The sequence below is a fragment of the Acyrthosiphon pisum genome, chromosome A2 (assembly GCF_005508785.2).
Source record: "Acyrthosiphon pisum isolate AL4f chromosome A2, pea_aphid_22Mar2018_4r6ur, whole genome shotgun sequence".
NCBI classification, from domain to species: domain Eukaryota; kingdom Metazoa; phylum Arthropoda; class Insecta; order Hemiptera; family Aphididae; genus Acyrthosiphon; species Acyrthosiphon pisum.
Genome location: NC_042495.1, coordinates 13,728,240 through 13,748,432, shown reverse-complemented (window position 1 = coordinate 13,748,432; position 20,193 = coordinate 13,728,240). Strand labels below are relative to the sequence as shown.

Here is a 20,193-nt window from a genome sequence, read left to right as displayed (position 1 = left end):
TTTATATTATTATTGTGTATTTATAAATATGTTAAATATTTATTTTTCGTAAAACCGTGTATTTTTGTATTTATATTTTATGACCAACATAATAATATTTTGAAATCGACATTATTATATTATATCATATTATATTATATGTTTAAAAATTGTTGAAAAAATTAAAAACTAATTATTACAAAGTATAACAAAATTATTAATATATATATAAAAATATATGGACGACATGATTTGTGATGACCGAAAACCGCTTGCCGGTTGTCAATTGATTTCCGTTTCCCTCTGACGACCTTCCTCGGCCGTGTCTCTCCTTTCGCCGTCCGGGCCGGGCTGCTGCTGCAATTCTTCATCACCGATTTGGACAGGACTGCCATCGCGTGACTGTCGTGAGTGACGTCTCGACAAGCCTCGCAACCGACTAAATATGTCAACCGAGAAAACAAAAACGTAACGGATTTTAAAAATAGTCTCTTCAAATGATTTCTCCCTCCTCCGCCCATTATGGTTTTTGGAAGGGTCTGGTTCTGCGAACGGTACTCACTTAACTGCCTGTGCCTTTTTGGTCTTGACAAATATCCGGTAACCGACGCATACCAGGATAAGGAACAGCGGCCCCAACAGGAGCAGCATGATCGGTACGATCGTCACCAGGGCCCTCGACGAAAACTCTTGATGACCTGTTTCGCGTGCGTCGACATCGCGATTAATCAATGTAGATAATAGGTATTGTAGTAGTATGTACGCTTAATGTTATATTTTATTCCTCATTTGGGTAATCAAAAGTTGTGTAGCACCACCCGGACAATAATCAATTACTGCGGCTCGCTGAATATTCTAAGTGTGGCGATCGATAAAGAACTGATTTTTTATGTTTTAGGTTTTATACTTTTCCAAGCTTTCCACCATCGTAGGGTACGAACAATAATGTGTTTCAATTTTGAGATTTTGATTGACTAAAATCTATTTATTTTCAAAACAAAATTTACATGTTTAAAAATAAAACCAAGACGCGCAATCATTACCTACCTATTCATATTTCATTTGTTAACCTAAACAGAAAATAATGTTACATTGGTGTATGTGTTTTTTCATTGTTTTGTTCGTTTGTTTATCTAAAATCTATTAATATTAATCTCGGATTCTCATTACCGGCACTGTCACCACTTCATATTTATCTATATATACCTACCTAGTAATAACTCATTACTTATTGATTAGGACGATTAGGTCCCAAAGTGATTATATTCGAGCGCCGAGCGGTCCCTTTTAAATTATCGATTCCAATTTCTGGGGTATCAATCACAATCTTACGATATTAGGTAGGTATATATTTAATACAAAAAATATAGTAAAATTTTAAATTACAATAGTTGTATGGCGTTCTGCATAATATTGTAGGTAGTCTATTGATGGGAATTTTATTTTCTTATGTGGAATCGTTCTAATTGGTAAAGTTACAATAAAGTAAACGAGGTACCCACCTGCTTTTTATCGTTTAATAATAATCGTTAGTAGTATTAACAAAGTGGATATATTATAATAATATATATATATCCACCTTGGTTGTTCAATATACCGAGCAACAGATATCGTATTCGTTCCTGCAGATAAAAACGAATGATCAATGAATATGTGAACTTTGCACTTATTAAAGAGTATCTAAAATGTATCAACTGTATCGGTGTCAAGTGAGAACCACGGATAGATATAATATAGATATTTTACTTAAGCTGGTTTCTGACTGCTGTGGTAATTTATCACTGTGTCACAGTGGCGAGCCGAAAGATTTTATTCTGACGCTGCTGCGTTTTTCAAAGGGCTGGTGGCAGTGAGGCCTAATTCTATGATGAGATCTAACCACGGCCCGACCTCTCAACCGTATTTTTTAGGTATTTTTAAAAGGTTATTTGTAAATTTTCTCACGTACTTTAAATAAATCACAGAGATAATATTATTTTTGGTTTTTAAATAAAATTCGTTTGGCGATGGTACCTATCCAATTAATGTCATCAACTATACTAAAAACAATTGTACCTACACTTGAAAAGAAATAAAACACAGTTCATGTGAAATGAAAATGATTGCGATTTAATTAATACTTTAAAACTTAATCGTTAAATCGTACATGGGTGCACCACAATCGAGGTACAATCGTCATACAAAATTGATAATGTATTTACAATCGGTGTTTATAAACAATTATAATATATTTATATATACATATCATACGTAAATACATAATAATGAAAAATATATCGAAAGCCGAATTTTCATTCCACATGATTGCCATCACGGCGACGTTTATAATAGTATTGTATACCTGTAGGCAACAATGAGTTATCGATTTCGGTACTTGGTTACAATGACTGCATTGTACTACTTGGCTACATAGACTGAATAGGACTCGCTAGGATTGCTATAATTTTATTGTCTATTGAAATTTATTTCGCGGGTTGTCGGAGAAAAAAATTAGAAACAAAATATATTAATATAGGTACCTAATAAGTAATAATATAGAGTCGTGCAAATTTTTTAAAATATTATTATATTTATTTAAATGCGATTTGCCGATTATAAATACCGAACCGCGTGCCTGGAGACGTAACACTATCAGCAGGTACGTTACTCTAAGTGTAATCACATCAAGGTTTTGCACGAGATTCGTTTATTCGGGTTCAAACGCACCGGAATAAAATATTTAAACAAACGTTTGGGTGCTCGCCGTGCTCAAAATACCGTGTTGGTGTTGGTGTTTGGCAAAAATTTAATTTGAAAACTATATTGTTAGGTACATACAATTATGAGCAAATTAATTATTTAGAGTTTAAAGTATCCCATGGAATGTTGTTTAATTCGTAAAATATTACTGATAGACAAAACTACCGAATGAATGGATGAAACTCGAGCATCGTTGCATCAATGTTCAAATGTGCTGATAACGAGAAATATTTAATAATTAATAACAATCGATTGTAAAATAATAATTATTCATCAGCCAATTACAAAATTCAAAATACATAGATACAATTGGTATTGTGTACATATTACTATTATCGCATGAAGCTTGTGAAGTAAAAAAATGTTTGGGTAAAAAAAAATAATTACATCATATTGTATATTAATTCGGGTGTTTTGAAAATAAGTAATTCTGGTTAATAATGCTGCCCCGATACGGGTGTTTGATTTTTAAATTTAATGAATTTTAGGGGTGTAAGGTGTAACGGGTTCCGATTAATTCGGGTCCATAGGCCCTGAATAACAAACTACTCGGCAGTTCGTCTTAATATAATATACCTAATGTTAAATTTTATACACAAGCGTGAACGAGTCCAATGAATGATAATAATAATATTATTGTTATTGTTATTGCATATCTTTCAAACAGATTATTATTAGATAATATTGTTATGTTATTATATAGTACCGCCGCCGTGTCATGCGTTTGGAATGAAATTTCGTCCTTTTACACTCACACACACACACACACACACACACAAAAGAAAATGATTATTTTTTCATTTTCAAAACGAGTCTTTGAATCTGGACGGCAAAATCTGTTTTTGGACCGCCACTGACGGTCCGGCGGGCGACCGCCATCCGGTGGCCGCCTCGGGGACCATCGGCTGAAGCGGCGGCAGCGACGGCGGTGGCGGTGGCACCGGGAACGTTGGCGATCCAGGTACGTAAATGGCCGTCCTCTTGTCCACCTTGTCCAGCTGTCCCTCGTACTCGGCATCCAGGTCCCAGACCTTGTTGTCGTCGAAGTCCACTTCCGGTTTTCCGGGCAGCGGCTCGTGCGTCCGGTACACGGCGTCGTACGACCGGCGCGGGTTCGTGGAACTGGGCACCGAACTGGCCGGGCCCTCATCGGTGGACGTCCCATCGCCGCGGCCGTCGTCGTCCGTCGTCGTCGTTTTCTCCATCGTCGCGGCGGCGCCCGTTATTCTTGGCCGCCGCGCCCGCCGACGACAGATCGACCGTGCTCAGGGCCAGCACCGAGTTGCGCCTTTTCGCCGCCCGCGCCGTCTGGTACCGCAGGCTCAGCCGGCCGCTGCGCCGGTACACTCGCGACACCACACAGCAAATGCCTACCAGCAGCGGTACTATGAGGGCCGCAATCAGTGCGATCGTCGTCCACGCGCTCCGCGACTCGTACTCGATGTGACCTTTACACCACGTCATCACATCACTCTTATATTATATTATTATTTTATTTTATAAGGAATATAATATAGGTATAATATTTTATAAATTAGAATAATGGTTTAATGTATTGGTGTCATGTGCAGTCAGTGACGTACTGACGTATCTGATAAGCTAGGCCTGCAAGGGTTGGCGAGCGATTAATTAATACAATGTTTTTTTTAATGAGGGTTGTCTATAAGTCAAAAAGTTTTATTTGAAAAATGTATTGGTCATTTTAAAATTGCATTTGCATTGAATGCCGAGAAGACCTTACTCGGTTTAAGAATATCTAGTGTCATACCTATATTTCAGTATCATAATAATATTATTATTTTATTATTTATATTTAATTTGCATAAGGAAAATTAGCTATTAGGCCATTAGCAATGACTATAGTGACTAATAATTTTTTTTTACTTTACTAATTTCATCTATTGAAAACCATTTTTAACTTGTATACTTGTCTAAGGTAAAAAGAATATTACCGAGAGGTCCAAAATAGATTTTCATAAGAACTCGTACCTTTAATACGAAATATCACTTTAAAGTTTAAACATTTTTAGGTACCTATACCTACTAAAAACGACCTAAAAAGTAAAAATGAATTGTTCATTGTTACAGTATAATAGGTAGCTTTTGTGATGAAGACTAATTTCGACAAGCCCCCATCCCCATCCACTTGTGTAAATTGTAAGTATGATTTAAAATATCTCTTATTTAAAAATAATAAAACTGGAATCTCTACCCAAACGAACACCTCATAATAGCGGATGATATTGCGTGAAAAACTCTCTACAAACCGATACCTTGGAATAAAGAAAAAAATGTCAGCGACCTAAAGTGTCCGGTATTTTAAGGTTTCACTGTTTATACAACTCAAAATCTTAAATTTATCAACTCGAATTCAAAGATATTTTATTTTTTTTATTTTATGGAGTAATTTTACCATTTTATTGTTATAGTCCTTGATAATATGTAAACACATGGAAAAAACCACCAATCGCTTAAACCCGAGAATAACTGCTGTTGCCTACTTGATATTTGAGCCATTAATAATTTTTGCAAAATATCATAAATCAAGCATAACGATGGACATAAGTTTATGCATGACATGAGTACATGACATGTTTAATGTTTATGTTCATCATATTGTGTAAAATAATTGTATGTCTATGTGTGATATGTGATATGTCCATAATATAATGGTAATTTATTATTATAATCAGTATCGTATTCAGGAAGGGTTATCCTAGAGTTAAGTTAAGTTAGACCCCCCTCCCAAAAATAAAAATCTAGTATAGCCACTATAGCCATTGGATAGATATATTTAGAAAATAATGAGGTAGGTATCAAATATTTTTAATTGATTGGACACTTAGGGCCCTCCCTTTCAAAACGCCACTGATTATAGTAGGTACTTAACTATTTTGCGGATGTAGTATAAAAAATACGACGACGTCCGGCGTTTTAAATATATATACATTAACTATAGAAACATTCAACAGGTTGGTGTTTGGTAAGTAAAAACTTTAATTTTTAAGATTTTTTATGTTCTCCAAACACAACAATTATACCTATAGATAGGTATCTAGATAGGTACCATTAGATACCTACTTCAAAAAAAGTTTTTCTGAAAAGTTTGTTAACATAAAACATTTGAAAATATTATTATATGAATTAAAATGTTTGACGGTTAAAAAATCGATAACGTCCTGTTATAAAAAGTTTTCATATGTGACTAAATTATTTTCTCTCTGCGAATAGAATTATTTCCCAGCTACTAGCTAGTACAATAGACAATCATTTTATTATAATTTTAAGTGTCCTCTGCAATTACGTAGGTACAAGGAAAAGTTTATGTAAAATTAGGTACGTGTTGTAGGAGAGGAAACACTCGAACATCATAAGCATTTAAAATATATCAAAGACACCGCTCAATTCACAGCACTCACTTCTAAAAAGATAATGAAAAGTGGATGATTTCCATGTTATTATAGTAGCGAGTACCCATAAGAAAATATAATTTTTTCTTTTTATAGTGAATAAAAATTATTACACCCACCGACTTTCAATTTGAAGTAAAAGTACACGATTAGAAGATTTCTGTTAATTGTATAAATTTTGTATAGGTATTATATTGTCCGGGTTGCAGCTATTTACTAACGTTTTTTATTTTTTTAAAAAAATCCGTTAAAAGTTTGTATAATAGGTAATCCAGTGAAAGAAATTAGACGGATTTAAAATGTTGGTGCGTAGTACGATATTATTAAAACGTTAAAAATCATCAATTTTCGGATTTTTGAGTAGGGGCCCCTATTGATCTATAATATTCTATAATATAACATAATATTATACCTAAGTGTGATTTTTTCAAATCAAAATTTGACCGTTATTATATTTTTATCACAAGTGTTCAAAACGTCAAAATAGTTGGCACTTACGTAAGCATTCCGTGTACCCGTACTCCGGTACGTCCCATTTACCGTCGGACGAGCAAGATCTTCTTTGGTCGCCAATCAGTACGAATTCTTGATTACACTCGAACGTCACCTTGGTGTTGGGTACAAACAGAAAGTTACTTTTTCGTCCGAAACGTGGCGTTTCCAAAACTCCGCACGATATCACTATATACAACAGTACGTCATAATATTAACTAACAAAAATATAATATTATGTGCGATCGACCAATAGACAATAGGCATGTTATACATTAAATAGTACGCGTGACCTCTAAAATTAAATTTACTATATTTTATATTATTACCTCTCTGTTTGCTCATCTTTTTCGTATTGACATACCCGTCTTGATATTGTAACGTGTAAAACGCCAAATCCCTATCGAGACTCACCGCATAATCGTATTTACATTGGTACGAGTCACCGCAAAGTTCGTTGGCTTTCTGTATGTCGGAAGATCGGTTAGCCGGTATAATGAGTTCCGGAGTGGGCTCGAAAACAGGCTCAAACGTTCGGTTCGCATAATAACTAGCCGTCCGACCGTATTCGCGAAAGAATAATGCGCCACCTTTGTTCTTCTCGTCTCTGTCTTCTAAAATCCCTGATGCGAGAAAATAATAAATAGTATAATGTCTTAACAAAACAACGAAAAATAATAATAAAAGAAATAAACACGGTCGCTATACTATATCGCATTAATATTATTTTACTCACAATTTGAAGCATACTGTTTGTGTACCGATTCGAAATCGAACGTATTAGGTTGTACTATTGTGCCATCGGGTTGAGTAAAATCATCGGACTGATCAAAACTCCAGTTACCAAATAATCCTCTGGTTCGATTCTATGTATAAAAAAAAAATTTAAAAATGCACAAGTGTATATCTATTCTATATCTCATGGTGGCCATATTAAAATCATTGAAATAGAGAAATAATTGTAATAATTAAATATTTACGATAAACTGCCAGGGCAAATACACTCGAGTAGTCATGAATCCTTTGTTTTCCAATACTTCCAACCCAGCGCCAGACTGAAACATGACCACGATTTCGGACTGGTTTAAGACGTAAGAAGGCGCGTAAACGGTCACACCTTGAAACGAATTAAAAAATCATAAATGTATAGGTATATGTATAACAAGTAACAACGATTTTACGGTAATTAAATAATCGCGTTCGACCCGCGATTATAATAATAATAAAATATTCAAAGTTTACCGTGGAAATGTTGCACCTTCAACGCCGGTCTGTCGAAATACACTCGTTTACCGTCAGCAAAAACGTCCATCCTATACCTCCACTGGGCCACTCTGGGCCGTAATCGGACTTCAATCACGGTGGAGGTATTGTCACGAGACACTACGGACGTCAGCGTGGTGGCCTTTACCGGCCCATATATATTGTCTGGCAACTGTTCGAATCTGCCTTGCACGTCGAATTTGAACTTTTCCGATTCCACGTGAACCAACACGAACTCGCCTTTGCCGTTGAAAGTATACTCCAGATCGTCGAAAGTAATCACGTGAGGATCGCCGAAGACAGTAGCTATATATTAGTTATATTTTGTATAATATGATCGATGTATAATATCATCAAGTAATTGACATAATATTATAACGTAGTACGTACAGTTATATTATGTACGTAGTTGTACAATTAAATAATACATACCAATTAATGATGTAATTATAATTGATACATAGGCTATAGCCACTTACAGGTACCATTGAACAGGGTTTACTTTGGGGCCGTTTTAAAATGTAATTAAAATGTATGAATGTATAGATGGATTTTGTTTTATAGTTTTTAAGATATATCTCTCGATTTCCGCGACAAACAAGCCACAAGCTTCGATTTAGTATTTATATTGCCATTAAAAAAATACATAACAATAACGTAACCACTATACAATTGATATTGCGACATATTGTATTTTTGCTGTAATATTGTTCCAGTTTATAAACTATGTACTATTAGGCTTTGGCCCGTTTTTTTGTAATTAATTGAATACATTATTATTATTATTATTATTATATTAATTATACTAAATCTTTATTATCTAAGTATTTAAGTACTATCTATATTATCGTGCTAAAGATTAGGTACCGTATTTTACGTGTATTTGGAGTGTATTATAACTGTACATAGCATAAACTATGAGCAGTTAAAGGCAAACATTCTGAACACTTTGATGTGGTTCATTCGATACGAACCGGCATATAGCGTGAAAAACAATAAATTAATTTTTGCCCCGAATTACCAATTAGTTTGACGGAGTACTTATACTCGTAAGTCGTATTATCTATAATATTTTTTTATTTACACATACCCACGTATGGCGATTGGTATGCGACGCAATCTTGAGATGGACGTCTTTCAAATCGGTAAGTTTCGCAGCCTACCGCCTGCTCTTCCTGCCACATACAACACGGGAAAAAAGGGCTCATGTCGTGGAACCACTGGGACAGCGTTGGCACCTGGAAATCGTCAACGTTTCGTGGTTAAAAATCGTTTTGGCCGGGTACGCGCCGTGGGCGATTTCCGTCTAAATTCACTTTGTTGGCTTCGGTCCACGGTAAGAATCCCAGGTTGTGCGATCTCCGCGGCCTCGAGCCCCACTGCTGGTCGTATGACAACATCAGATAATTGTTTTTGTCATAGCAACACTGCTGTTCCGAGCCCTCCATGCTCGGGGCCCCAGTCGTGACACAGTGCACGGCACCCTTGTTGTACAGACACTGGGGGTTAGCGTCCCGGTCGCAGTCAGCGTCGGGCAAGAACCGGCCCCGGTCGACTAGCGCGTGCTCCAGAGTGCACGGGCACTGGAATATCTCGGCTGCAAAGTTTTTCAGATACCTGTCGTTCTTAATCCAATTGTCGCACAGTCTCTCGGGCCAAGCGGACCCGTGCCATCGTTCCCATTGCGGTGCGAAATACCACGCAAGAGGTATGGGCTTGCTCCACAGTATCCTACAAGTAACAACGGTGAACGTCAAAACTGAGCGTGTGGAGTTAGCCCACCCCTTGTCCAAATTACACCGGGCCATTTTGACCTTTAAAAAATCAATTTGTGTGTAGGTACTTAATTGTAAATTTACTTTACGAATTTGGAAGTTCATTGGTTCGAAGAAATAGCTAAAATTAACTTCACACTATCTTATCCATGACTACAGTATTTTGATACGCATTCTCCGCTCTTTACTTCGCCTTTATCGTAGTTCTCCACTTCTTATTCTCATACATATATAACATAGAACAAAATCAACCAATGAGAAGTGGAGAACTACGATATGGGCCGGAGGTTAAGGAGATGCGTATCTACTACGCTAAAGTAGTACTACTCTGATGATACCTATCTAATTTGTCATGATCCTCTCCCACCACCATTTTGTCCCAATTTTAAGAGCTTAATTTGTATAAAGAAGGGAAGCTAATGTGAAGTTAACCCCTCCATAAAGTTTATATTGGTCACGACTTGGCTGTGAGGAACTTACAATTTATTACTTACAAATTAAGCTCTATAGAACTTATAATACAACTATAATACAATAAAATTAAAACAATACATACAATACAATACAATACATAAAATTCTTTAGGTGTAATTTGGACCAGATGCGGGGGACACCCAAGTTAATTTTGGATACTTCTTTTACTACCGATGAACTTACATAATATTCTAAAAATCAAATTAGAATTTCTTACAAATTGGAATTATCTAATATACAATTGACCCGGTGTAATTTGGACAAGAGAGAGGCCAACACGTGCCAAACGATTCATCCGTTTTCACCATCGTTTAAACGATTTTATATGTGTAACAATGCATTATATTATTAATAGAAAGGTGGTTACGGAGAAATCGAAATGCCGGAGTACATCGTCGGATTGGACAGTTGTATTTGCAAGAATCCAAACGTCAAATCTAAGTTTTGGACGTTGTCGCGGTCTTCGAAAGTAATCGGGCTTATGACGTATTCACCCGAATTAGGAATATTTGTCTACGTCGATACAACATAATGCAATTATATAGGTATAGGTAATTGAAACAACAATATGAAAAACTATTGGTTGGGTAAACGCTCGCTTACCGCTATGACATCGATGAATACGAGTTCGGGTGCGATTGTTACTTCTCTGTAACCGTAAAGGGATATCTGTATTTGTGCGTCAAAATTCGTAGTAAGATTTTGCTTTTCCCAGGTAATTTTTATTTCTTTAGGCTTTCTTTCTCGTATTGCTGAGTCTTGGAACCGAATTCGCTCGGTAGCCGTGGCTGGAGTCTCTGCAGGGAAATGTGAAAAAGACATATAAGGTATGTGATCAAAACTTAATATAATATGTTTCGTATATCCGGCCGATATCATCATACCCACAAAGTATTTTCCCTTCCAATTGTATTTTTCGTCACCAATCGCCACATCAAATATTACATAACCTTCGGCCATCAAAAACGGCTGGATGCAAACGGCACGGTTTCTATTCACTACGGTGCCGACAACTTCTTCCGTGTCAAATCTACAGTGGTTTATAGTGTATTCGTAAATCATAGGTATTTCACTCAAACTTTTCTTTGATTTTCATAAGCTAACTAAAAATGTGTTACTTACTTGCATCGTACTTTGTCTCCGGGCTCAAAACAAGGTCCGGTGATGTTGACGACAGTGCCGCCCAACATGTTGCCACTTTCCGGTGCGAAAACCAACGGCAAATTTGTACCAGCTAAAGCATAATATTTTATGTTTTAGGAATGTACAGCACGCATGACCTGTATACTTAATACCCAGGGTTGTATACAAGGCTGTTAACCCCGGGGGGAGGCAAAACTAATGATTTCACTACTTTAATTTAAAAGCATCATAACTTTATTCATAAGAGTATCAAGTATAGACCTGAGCTACAGGTTAATTTTACATGTTAAATTGCATACATTATTTATGCTTATGAGCCCACCCTCAGTGTTTCAAGTCTATTTCAATGGCCCACACTTTCAAAATTTAAACTTTGGAAAATGTCTTCTTTCAGAGTTGTACATCTCGGAAATTATTTGTGCACAATGGATGAAACTTTGAATACATTTCTACACAAACATTTGGCACTTTAAAAAAAGTCTAATAACGGAATTATTAACTTTTTAAGAAAATGACTTAAACGCATTAACCAAAATAGTATTCTATAAGTATATTATGTTAAATACATTTTCAAAATTATTATTTACAACTAATTTACTGACCGATATCTTTGTTACACGTTCCTAACATAATGTTTTCGTCAATTCTGAATATATGTCGACCAGGAAAATTATTGGCCCAACCACGACCCACCAAGTCTCTAATGGTCGATCTTTGCGAATAAGGATAATACTCGAAACTCCTAGTCCCATTTCCAGCGTTGAATCCCACCTAGAGCATAATATTTATTATATAATATTATTACGACACGGTATCATATAGAAACATCAAAACTGATTTTTCAATTAACTCACAAAAGCTGGTACTCCACCTTCGCCGCCAGTCGTATCGCCACCGGCTTCTGTATGACTAGTCCATTGCATGTCTGCGTAATTGAATATGGCGTAAGTAAATACTTCGTCGGTGGCTAAGATCATTTGAAACGTATTGGTCTGAAATGAAAAATAAAAATGATTTGTTTTGCGTCGATATGATGTTTATAAGACAGAGAAAAGCTCAATAATGAAATTAAACTATTATTGCGAATTGCTCGTGTTTACTGTTTACCCTGTAAAGTGAATTGTCAATTCCTCCGGCGAATGACATGTTTTTCCACGTAATAATAGCTGAATGTTTGGGTACGAACGAATCAGCACCGACCACACCTTCTCGAATATCCCACATTAATCTTTCTCTCATTTCCACTCCGAACTGATCGGTTCGAGCTTGCAAATCCCTCTCCATGCGGAAATAAACTCCAGGCTTGCGTCGGTCAACGTCGTCAGATCTGAGTGAACCAATCCGACACTTGCTGTAGAATATACCGATGAAGGACGGGTCGTTTTTTTTCGGCCACTCTTTGATCGGAAATGACAACGGATATCGGTAGTGTTTCGGTGGATCACTGAATTCTAAATAACCGTTCATTGACACCCGAGTGTAGTTAAATCGAAAGCCGAAGAACGGCAATTGAAAATTAAAATTTTTGTGAATCTGAGGCATAGACCCGTGTATATCAGTTTGGTAGTCTCCTAGGTCATTATCACCGCCTCTATCGAAATACCAGTACATGAACTCTTCTCGGATTTCCGCCAATCTCTCTTCGGTCAAAACGTACGGAGCTGAACCAGCTTGTAATCTTAGAGTAGGAGGTGCATATCTGGACGCGAAACTGTCTGCAAGTAATATAAAATGAAGACTTCAATATTTTAGTGTGTATACACTATGTATAGTATACATAGTACAATATTTAATAAATTAAACGCAGAAGTATTTAGTAAGAGTAGTATAGTACATACTACTTAAATAGTACTAATTAAGTACTCAATTCTTAATGTATTAACAATTTGAATTCCTATACTTATATATATCAAGTTACACTTTTTTTGTAATAGCTATGTGCCTATGTGTACTTAAATATAATTATTATATTAATTTCGACTTTCCCGTACTTAAGTTATTTATAAAAAAAAGTTAACCTACAGATATAATATATTTTAACAGTTGTTGAAAATAAAACTCAAAGGTAGTATAGTTTTACACTTAATAGAAATGTTAACTATTATTATAATCATATAAGCGATAAAAAGTATGAGTTTACAATATTTTATCAACTAGGTAATAAAACTTATCAATCAATTTGTATAGGTATGATCTATAAAGGTATTTTAACGACTTGAATCATAGGTACGTTTTTAGATATAATAGTGCTAAAGTAAATACACTGAAAAGTGTTGGCAGGTACACGCGGTAATATAACATTACCTATGTTTTATGATTTTGTCACTGTGTAAATACGAACGACAGCAGGAAGCGGTTTGAATATTATAAATCTGTTACGTATGAAGTTATTGTTTTCAGTGATGGAATTTGTAGTAGTTGCGTCATACTAGTAGTTTTACCAAGCAGTGAGCTTACGTTTAGAGATAAACATATAACTATATGACACACCATATATATTATACTTTATATAAATATATCATAAACCAATCAAGCATTTATAACACATAATATTAATATTACTCAACTGATATCCGCTCTTAACTGGAACTATTATAATACCTAATAGGTATTAAATTAAAAGTATTATATAAAATTTCGGGAATTCTTAAATTTAAATTATACATATATATATAATGTAATTTATATATTCATAATTATATTCATCACATTTATGTACCTAATTTATTGGTTTCATATAGTTAAATATATGTTAAGTATAATATTATAAAAGCTGCGAATATTATATAAAAACTACAAATAGTATTAATACAAATTTTGAAATCTAGTCACGGGTTACGGCTTCCAAACATATTTACACCAATTTATTGGGAACATGTGCACATGGCCCTCCATGCACGGCTGCACACATGTCGATTATATATTTAGTTCTGAGGTCTGCAATTTGTCTACATTTTTTAGCGCAATACTCATAACCATAATAATATAGCATTCCACTTTCCACTCATCAAATCACTTAGGTATATCATAACTTCTAATGGAAATATCGAATTACTCTAAAGTAAACATCGATCACCTAATCTATAGCATGAATTTAGGTATTTTCGATATTAATTACAACTATCTATATAGTAGCGTACCGCTAGAGACGATATTATATTATTATGTTTATTACGACCGTACAAATAAATAATAATACACACAATTTGTATTACTCGATAAGTACCTCCTAACTAGTTTAACAATACATCAGTTATATAAGACGTAGGTACCTATTTACTATTAAATAATTTATCTTTTCACAGGACGGTAATTTCATTTAGAATACAATTGTGTTTAATTGTTGTTGAATTATGTATAATTATGATTTATGTTGTAGAATAGGTATAATTGTATAAACAATAGTTAATACAGTATATAGTGAGTGCTAGTGTGTTATTAAACAGTTTAATATTTTATGTTGAACAAGTTTATTCGATTAGAGCACGTGAGTTTTCTTATGCAAGATTTAATGTAGGGTAGGAACTTAGTAGTTTGGTGTTATTTCGTTTAATTCACATTATTTAGGTACAATTTATGGATTAAATGTTATTTTTGCTTTCAAAATTCATACTGATACTACCAATTTATAATTAATTTAAAAATAGGTAGGTATATATTAACTAGTAACTACCTAGATAATATTTTATATGGAAAATGCAACTCATTTGTCATTATTACCTATGAAGTTCCACAGTTCTTATTATTTAATAAAGTTTCATATTATGATCGTATTGAAATCTATACGTAATTTTTCGACACATATTTTGAGTATAAACTTTTGAATGGTTATACTGTCAGTCCGGAATTATTGCAAAACGTAGGTACCACAAATTGCTATTCGCTATTTCTATTTTTAAACGCAAGCAAACAATTTTATTCTAAGCAACCCTATTATCAAATGTTAAACTATGTGACGAGTTAACGAATGTTGACTTTTTTTATAGATGATAAGGCAAAATTAAAACGTTATTACTTATTAGTTGATTAAATTATGTATTCTTCAAAATATTAAGTATATTATATAGTTTTAAAATTATTTTAACTGCACACTTGCCCTTCGCGGGCATAAATTATTTAATAAATAAATACATTATACCTAACCACATACCTACATATTAAATATCAATCGTAATTCATATACTATTATTATATTTGGTTAGGTATATAAGTATATTATATTCTAATATTTAGGCTATGCCGGTTGAAAGCATGAATAAATATTTTCAGCTACAAAACTTTTGAATAAAACGTTGCATATAGTCTCGTGTTAAAATAATTATGCTTTTGTTATAATCATTTATACTAGGTAACCAAATTAATCTATTCAAATGTTTGTACAGGAAACACGATAATATTGTATTACTCATTAATTGGTATTGGATCCACATGAAAAATTTACTGAGAACAAATAGTGTTTGCTCCATTAGTCATTGTATATAGTGGATCATTAATAATATTTGACGTAGGCTCCCAACCTCCTTTTGTCATTTGACTTAAGGGCCGTTTAAATAATAATCTACTTAACAATAAGTATAGGTACCTATATTTTTAATACTTCAAGCCTGCAGAGGTTTCCTCTCTGTGTCCTGTGCTTCTATACTTACACCTACGAGTTATAATAGGTACCTACATCCTACCTACAATAATTGTGCTCTATAACATAGCCGTATTAAAATAACAAGTTTTACATTTCTGTACTCCTGTAAAAAGGAAAAATAACTGTTACTTACTGTAATTCTGTCTCTCCTGAAAAAAGGTTGGGTTTTGATTAAAATTCGGATTTCGCATTGGTTGCTGTGGTAATCGCGGTTGTTGTAGCCGCGTTTGCTGTTGCGGCTGTTGCTGCTGTTGTAACCGCTGTTGTTGTTGCTGTTGTAATCGCTGTTGTTGTTGTAGTTGTAGTTGTAGTTGTTGTTGTTGTTGTTGTTGTTGTTGTTGTTGCTGCTGTGCCTGACGTTGGGTTTCCTGGAAACCGTACAATGGACGGCTGAACTGTTGATCGATGATGTCCTGCGGCCTTTGCTGCGCCTGTTGCCAATACGGCTGAGCATTTTGACCGTAAGGGTCGTTAAAGTTGTTTTGAGTGACCACCGGATACGCGTATAGTGCTAGGCACGCAGCCAAATAATAACAACAATTATTCGCCATTCGGTGTAGGTATAACTAATAGTAATGCGACCGCGATCTTCAAAAGCTGTCGGCCGTGTGCTAAAAAAATCGTCATTTCAAATATGTATCTGAGGCCACATATACGAACAGATAAGATTTGGAGAAAACAAATATGGGTGTATATGCGTACTGTGGGTTCATACCACTCGAGAAAAGTTTATCTAATCAATGCATTCGTATTTTCAAACTGCTATATTGTTACTCATGGTTTGCACCTGTATTGAATAGGTACTATATAGTGTGATGAAATATTTGGACAAATAAAAATTAACTCGTTATTTAAAAAATTAAATACGATGACGATTTACTATATTTCAAAGTGATGCGGGGACAGAGGGCGTTTTATTATCTACTTTATTAATTATTTTGTTATAGTGGTTATACCTATGTAGATTGCAGGTTCATCGCTTCTAAATACTAATTATACAGGTATAAATTAATGTTCAAGTGACACCCTGATATACCAAAATCTAAATAGGTCTACCTATATATTAATTAAGATATCAAGTAGACACAATAACTTAGTGAAAAATGAAAATAAGTAATACAATGTATAATTATTAATGATTTATAAATAAATAATATAGGTACGAAGGTGACAAGGCAGATATCAATTATTGAACAATTATATACATTGGGGCGTATACACTATACACACATAAATATATAATATATATATATATATATACTTAACTTTTTAGGCATATTATATATATATCATGTATGTAATATACTAATATGTATGTATGTGTTTATATATATATATATATAAATATATTATGAGCGTGGGCTGTCCTTGGGATTTGCGAGGCCTGGTGCAAAAATGATTATGAAGCCTAAACATAAATTTCTATTTATACGAGTGTTTTTAAAATACCTACTTTTTTACTATTCCATATCACAACGAAACTTCTATAAATACCGGACACTCTCGGTCTTTAAATTTAGTCCACTATTAGGTGGTGTCCGAAATTTAGAGGGGTCAGGCTATAGAAAGTTTATAGTTCGTTCTCAAAATAACATCCACTATTGTCGAACTTCCGGAGATTTTTCAGGGCGCGTTGTGTTGTGGTTGTGCCCATAGGTACATTTAAAAGTTGAAGTTAGGGGTGAGCATCGTACTAATTGCTTGGTAAATCATATTTTGCGTATTATGCCGTGCACGCATCGGAAAAATTGTCGTCATATCGACATTTTGCCCCCAATATATTTTTGATGTGAAAATTTCCCCACCCATTTTTTTTTTAAGTTTACTATTTAATAATATAATATTATTATTTAATATGAAATTAATTTATGTCTGTTGTATTATATTTTCAAATATATTTATAAATATAATAAAATATAAATTATAGGTTTATATTTTTGATCAACTAAACTACTTGAATCAAATTCACAAGCAATTATTAAATTGTTAAAAATTCAAACTTATACAGTTTTAACAAAAAAAAAAAACAAAATAAATATGAACAAAGGCTAAAAAATATAAGTTAAGAAATACCTAACAAATAACAAAAGAATCAGAATTCAAATGTTTTTTACAAAATGTATCATTATTATGTAGGAATTAAATAAACTGTAGTTTTTTTTTACATCCTTTTAAACTTACATAAAAAAAAAAATCAAATTTTCATACAAAAAAAATCTATTATCAATTACCACAACCTATAGATTGTGTGAACAAAATTTGAGAGGAAAAAAATTGATTTTTAAGTGAATTACAGGTCTTCAGACATTAGCGTCCTCACTTTGCCCCATGTTCCCCTACATATATACAGGCATACAGCCATATAGGTAAATCACAAAACTTCCTGAACCAAATTTAAAAACAAAACACCTAGCTATTACGTTGTTAAACTTTTAAATTCTGATCGGAGCGATGAATGTATTGATTTTACAATGGTGTTTATTTATTTATTTTTTTTTATCCTGTATATAAAATTTCTACCAGAAGGAGTGCTTCGATTTCAACATATAGTATTTTTTGGCAAATTGGATCAAGATGGTACTTTAGAGAGGTAATTTTTCGATTTTCTCAATACTTATTTAATGTGACGGGAAAAAACACCGACAAATTACGAAAAACCGCTAAAAACGGGATTTTAATTTCTAACCCTTTGTCCATCACCATAGAAACGAATACAAAATAATAATATTATAATAATAATTCAATTTACAGGCTATAATAAATAATAACAAAATAAAAATCCAGACTGACAAACCATCTCCGCTCATAATCGTTTTTAGGGTTCCGCACGGTAAAACGGGACCCTATAATATTATTTATAACTATAATATGGCTCCGCCGTCCGTCTGTCACCAGGCTGTACCTCATGAACCAAGAAAGTCAGAAAGTTGAAATTTTCAGATTATGTATTTGTGTTTCCGCTATAACAACAAAATTTGTAAATTTTTTTTTTTATTTTTTTTTTTATTTAATACTAAAAATCCTAGAATATATAATATAAGCAGTGTTGCCAACAATTTTATAGCTGATGATGGTACGGAGGAACCCTTCGTGCGCGAGTCCAACTCGCACTTGGCCGGTTTTTTCTTATGTTGTATCATTGAATTCAAGTTTAATACAATCCATTATGATTATACATTTACCTACTTGTAACCTACTGTACGGCAGAGTGACATCCACTTACCCGCTTTTTTTTAGATTTAAGTTCATAATCTTAAAGATATTTATGCCACGTTGCTTGCATTTTTGCTACCGGTTTTAAATGTATTTTTGAAAATTTAAATGTAAAACAATTATAAATTTAGTAAATTATTTTGTTTTAAATACGTAATTAATATATTATGCGGGTGGGTCGTTGGAGTTTGAAGATTTTTCGTCAATAATGCTTCTTTTAATATTATAGGTACATTTGTATTTTGTATAGCATGCTGGAGGCTCGTATTGCAGTCTTGTATAGCTCAAGTGTCAGTAAAATAATATGTGTTGTCTGATTATAAATGTAAAATCAATGACAAATGTATTATTGTGCTCGAAAAATAATGACACTGCCTTGAGCTCATGTTCGTTTGCATAGTCAATTATTGTATCATAAGAGCATCAACATGTGTGCTCGTGGAGATTTGCTCTATATTTTGATTGTCGTGAGATTTACTTTTAGAAGTACAATGGTCAAGAACACATTTAGTGACAAACAGTACATTTATAAGTTTCAGTGATGTATACAGAAACTTCCAATTGTGGGGAGTGTGTACTGTGTATATATAATGATAAACAGACTCATGTTGCGTGTGCCATGTGCCACTAATATGATTATCACTAACAAGATAACAAGACAAGTGTAAGTACCTATATAAAATTATTGCATACAAGTATACAACACACAATTTTAATAATACATAATTTATTATTAAAATCAACATTAAGCTAGGATCCTTAAAATTGAATACTGTATTGAATTGCTTAAAGCTGTAACATTTCATAGCAAAAATTCTTATAGTACCTAACGACTACTTTAAAAATATAATTTATAGTTTAAAACATAAACAAAACAACTTACATAAATTGAAATTGTTTTTATGATCTTAAAACTAGTGGTAGTAAATCAAATAAAAGACAAAAAATAACAAAATTAGGAAAAAAAATACACAGGTACAAAAAATATTATTTTATACTTTTGGTTAACACATTGTTTAAAATTGTATTAATCGTATACATCAAATTGAAGTTTTTTTAATTTTTA

General features: G+C 33.6%; 1 protein-coding gene across 3 annotated transcripts; it reads right to left on the bottom strand.

Annotated features, from left to right (window-relative positions):
* Window positions 1-42: 42 nt before the first annotated feature.
* Window positions 43-16,538, bottom strand: LOC100163145 (protein mesh). Of its 3 annotated transcripts, none has more exons than XM_008190073.3 (17): window positions 16,048-16,538; window positions 12,383-12,990; window positions 12,130-12,267; window positions 11,878-12,046; window positions 11,255-11,366; window positions 11,017-11,162; window positions 10,736-10,929; window positions 10,500-10,645; window positions 9,200-9,614; window positions 8,974-9,121; window positions 7,863-8,189; window positions 7,601-7,737; window positions 7,357-7,486; window positions 6,950-7,243; window positions 6,627-6,809; window positions 542-677; window positions 43-418 (listed from the first exon to the last, which is right to left on the bottom strand). In XM_008190073.3, the coding sequence occupies exons 1-17, from the start codon at window positions 16,463-16,465 to the stop codon at window positions 262-264; spliced, it is 3,858 nt and encodes a 1,285-aa protein (XP_008188295.1). In that variant the 5' UTR covers window positions 16,466-16,538; the 3' UTR covers window positions 43-261. The 3 variants fall into 3 exon arrangements, with proteins under 3 accessions (XP_008188295.1, XP_029346059.1, XP_008188294.1); XM_029490199.1 differs by lacking the exons at window positions 43-418; window positions 542-677 and adding an exon at window positions 3,183-4,166 and having other exon boundaries at window positions 16,048-16,151; window positions 16,185-16,538; XM_008190072.3 differs by lacking the exons at window positions 43-418; window positions 542-677 and adding an exon at window positions 3,183-4,166.
* Window positions 16,539-20,193: the final 3,655 nt, after the last annotated feature.

What these genes read in the sequence shown, in the direction of transcription:
- LOC100163145 (XM_008190072.3), bottom strand. Translation starts at nt 16,465, where the DNA reads ATGGCGAATAATTGTTGTTATTATTTGGCTGCGTGCCTAGCACTATAC. An exon ending in CGTGGACCGAAGCCAACAAA is followed by an intron (nt 9,122 to 9,199) that starts GTGAATTTAGAC and finishes GACGATTTCCAG; the next exon opens with GTGCCAACGCTGTCCCAGTG. An exon ending in GAAGGTGCAACATTTCCACG is followed by an intron (nt 7,738 to 7,862) that starts GTAAACTTTGAA and finishes ATTCGTTTCAAG; the next exon opens with GTGTGACCGTTTACGCGCCT.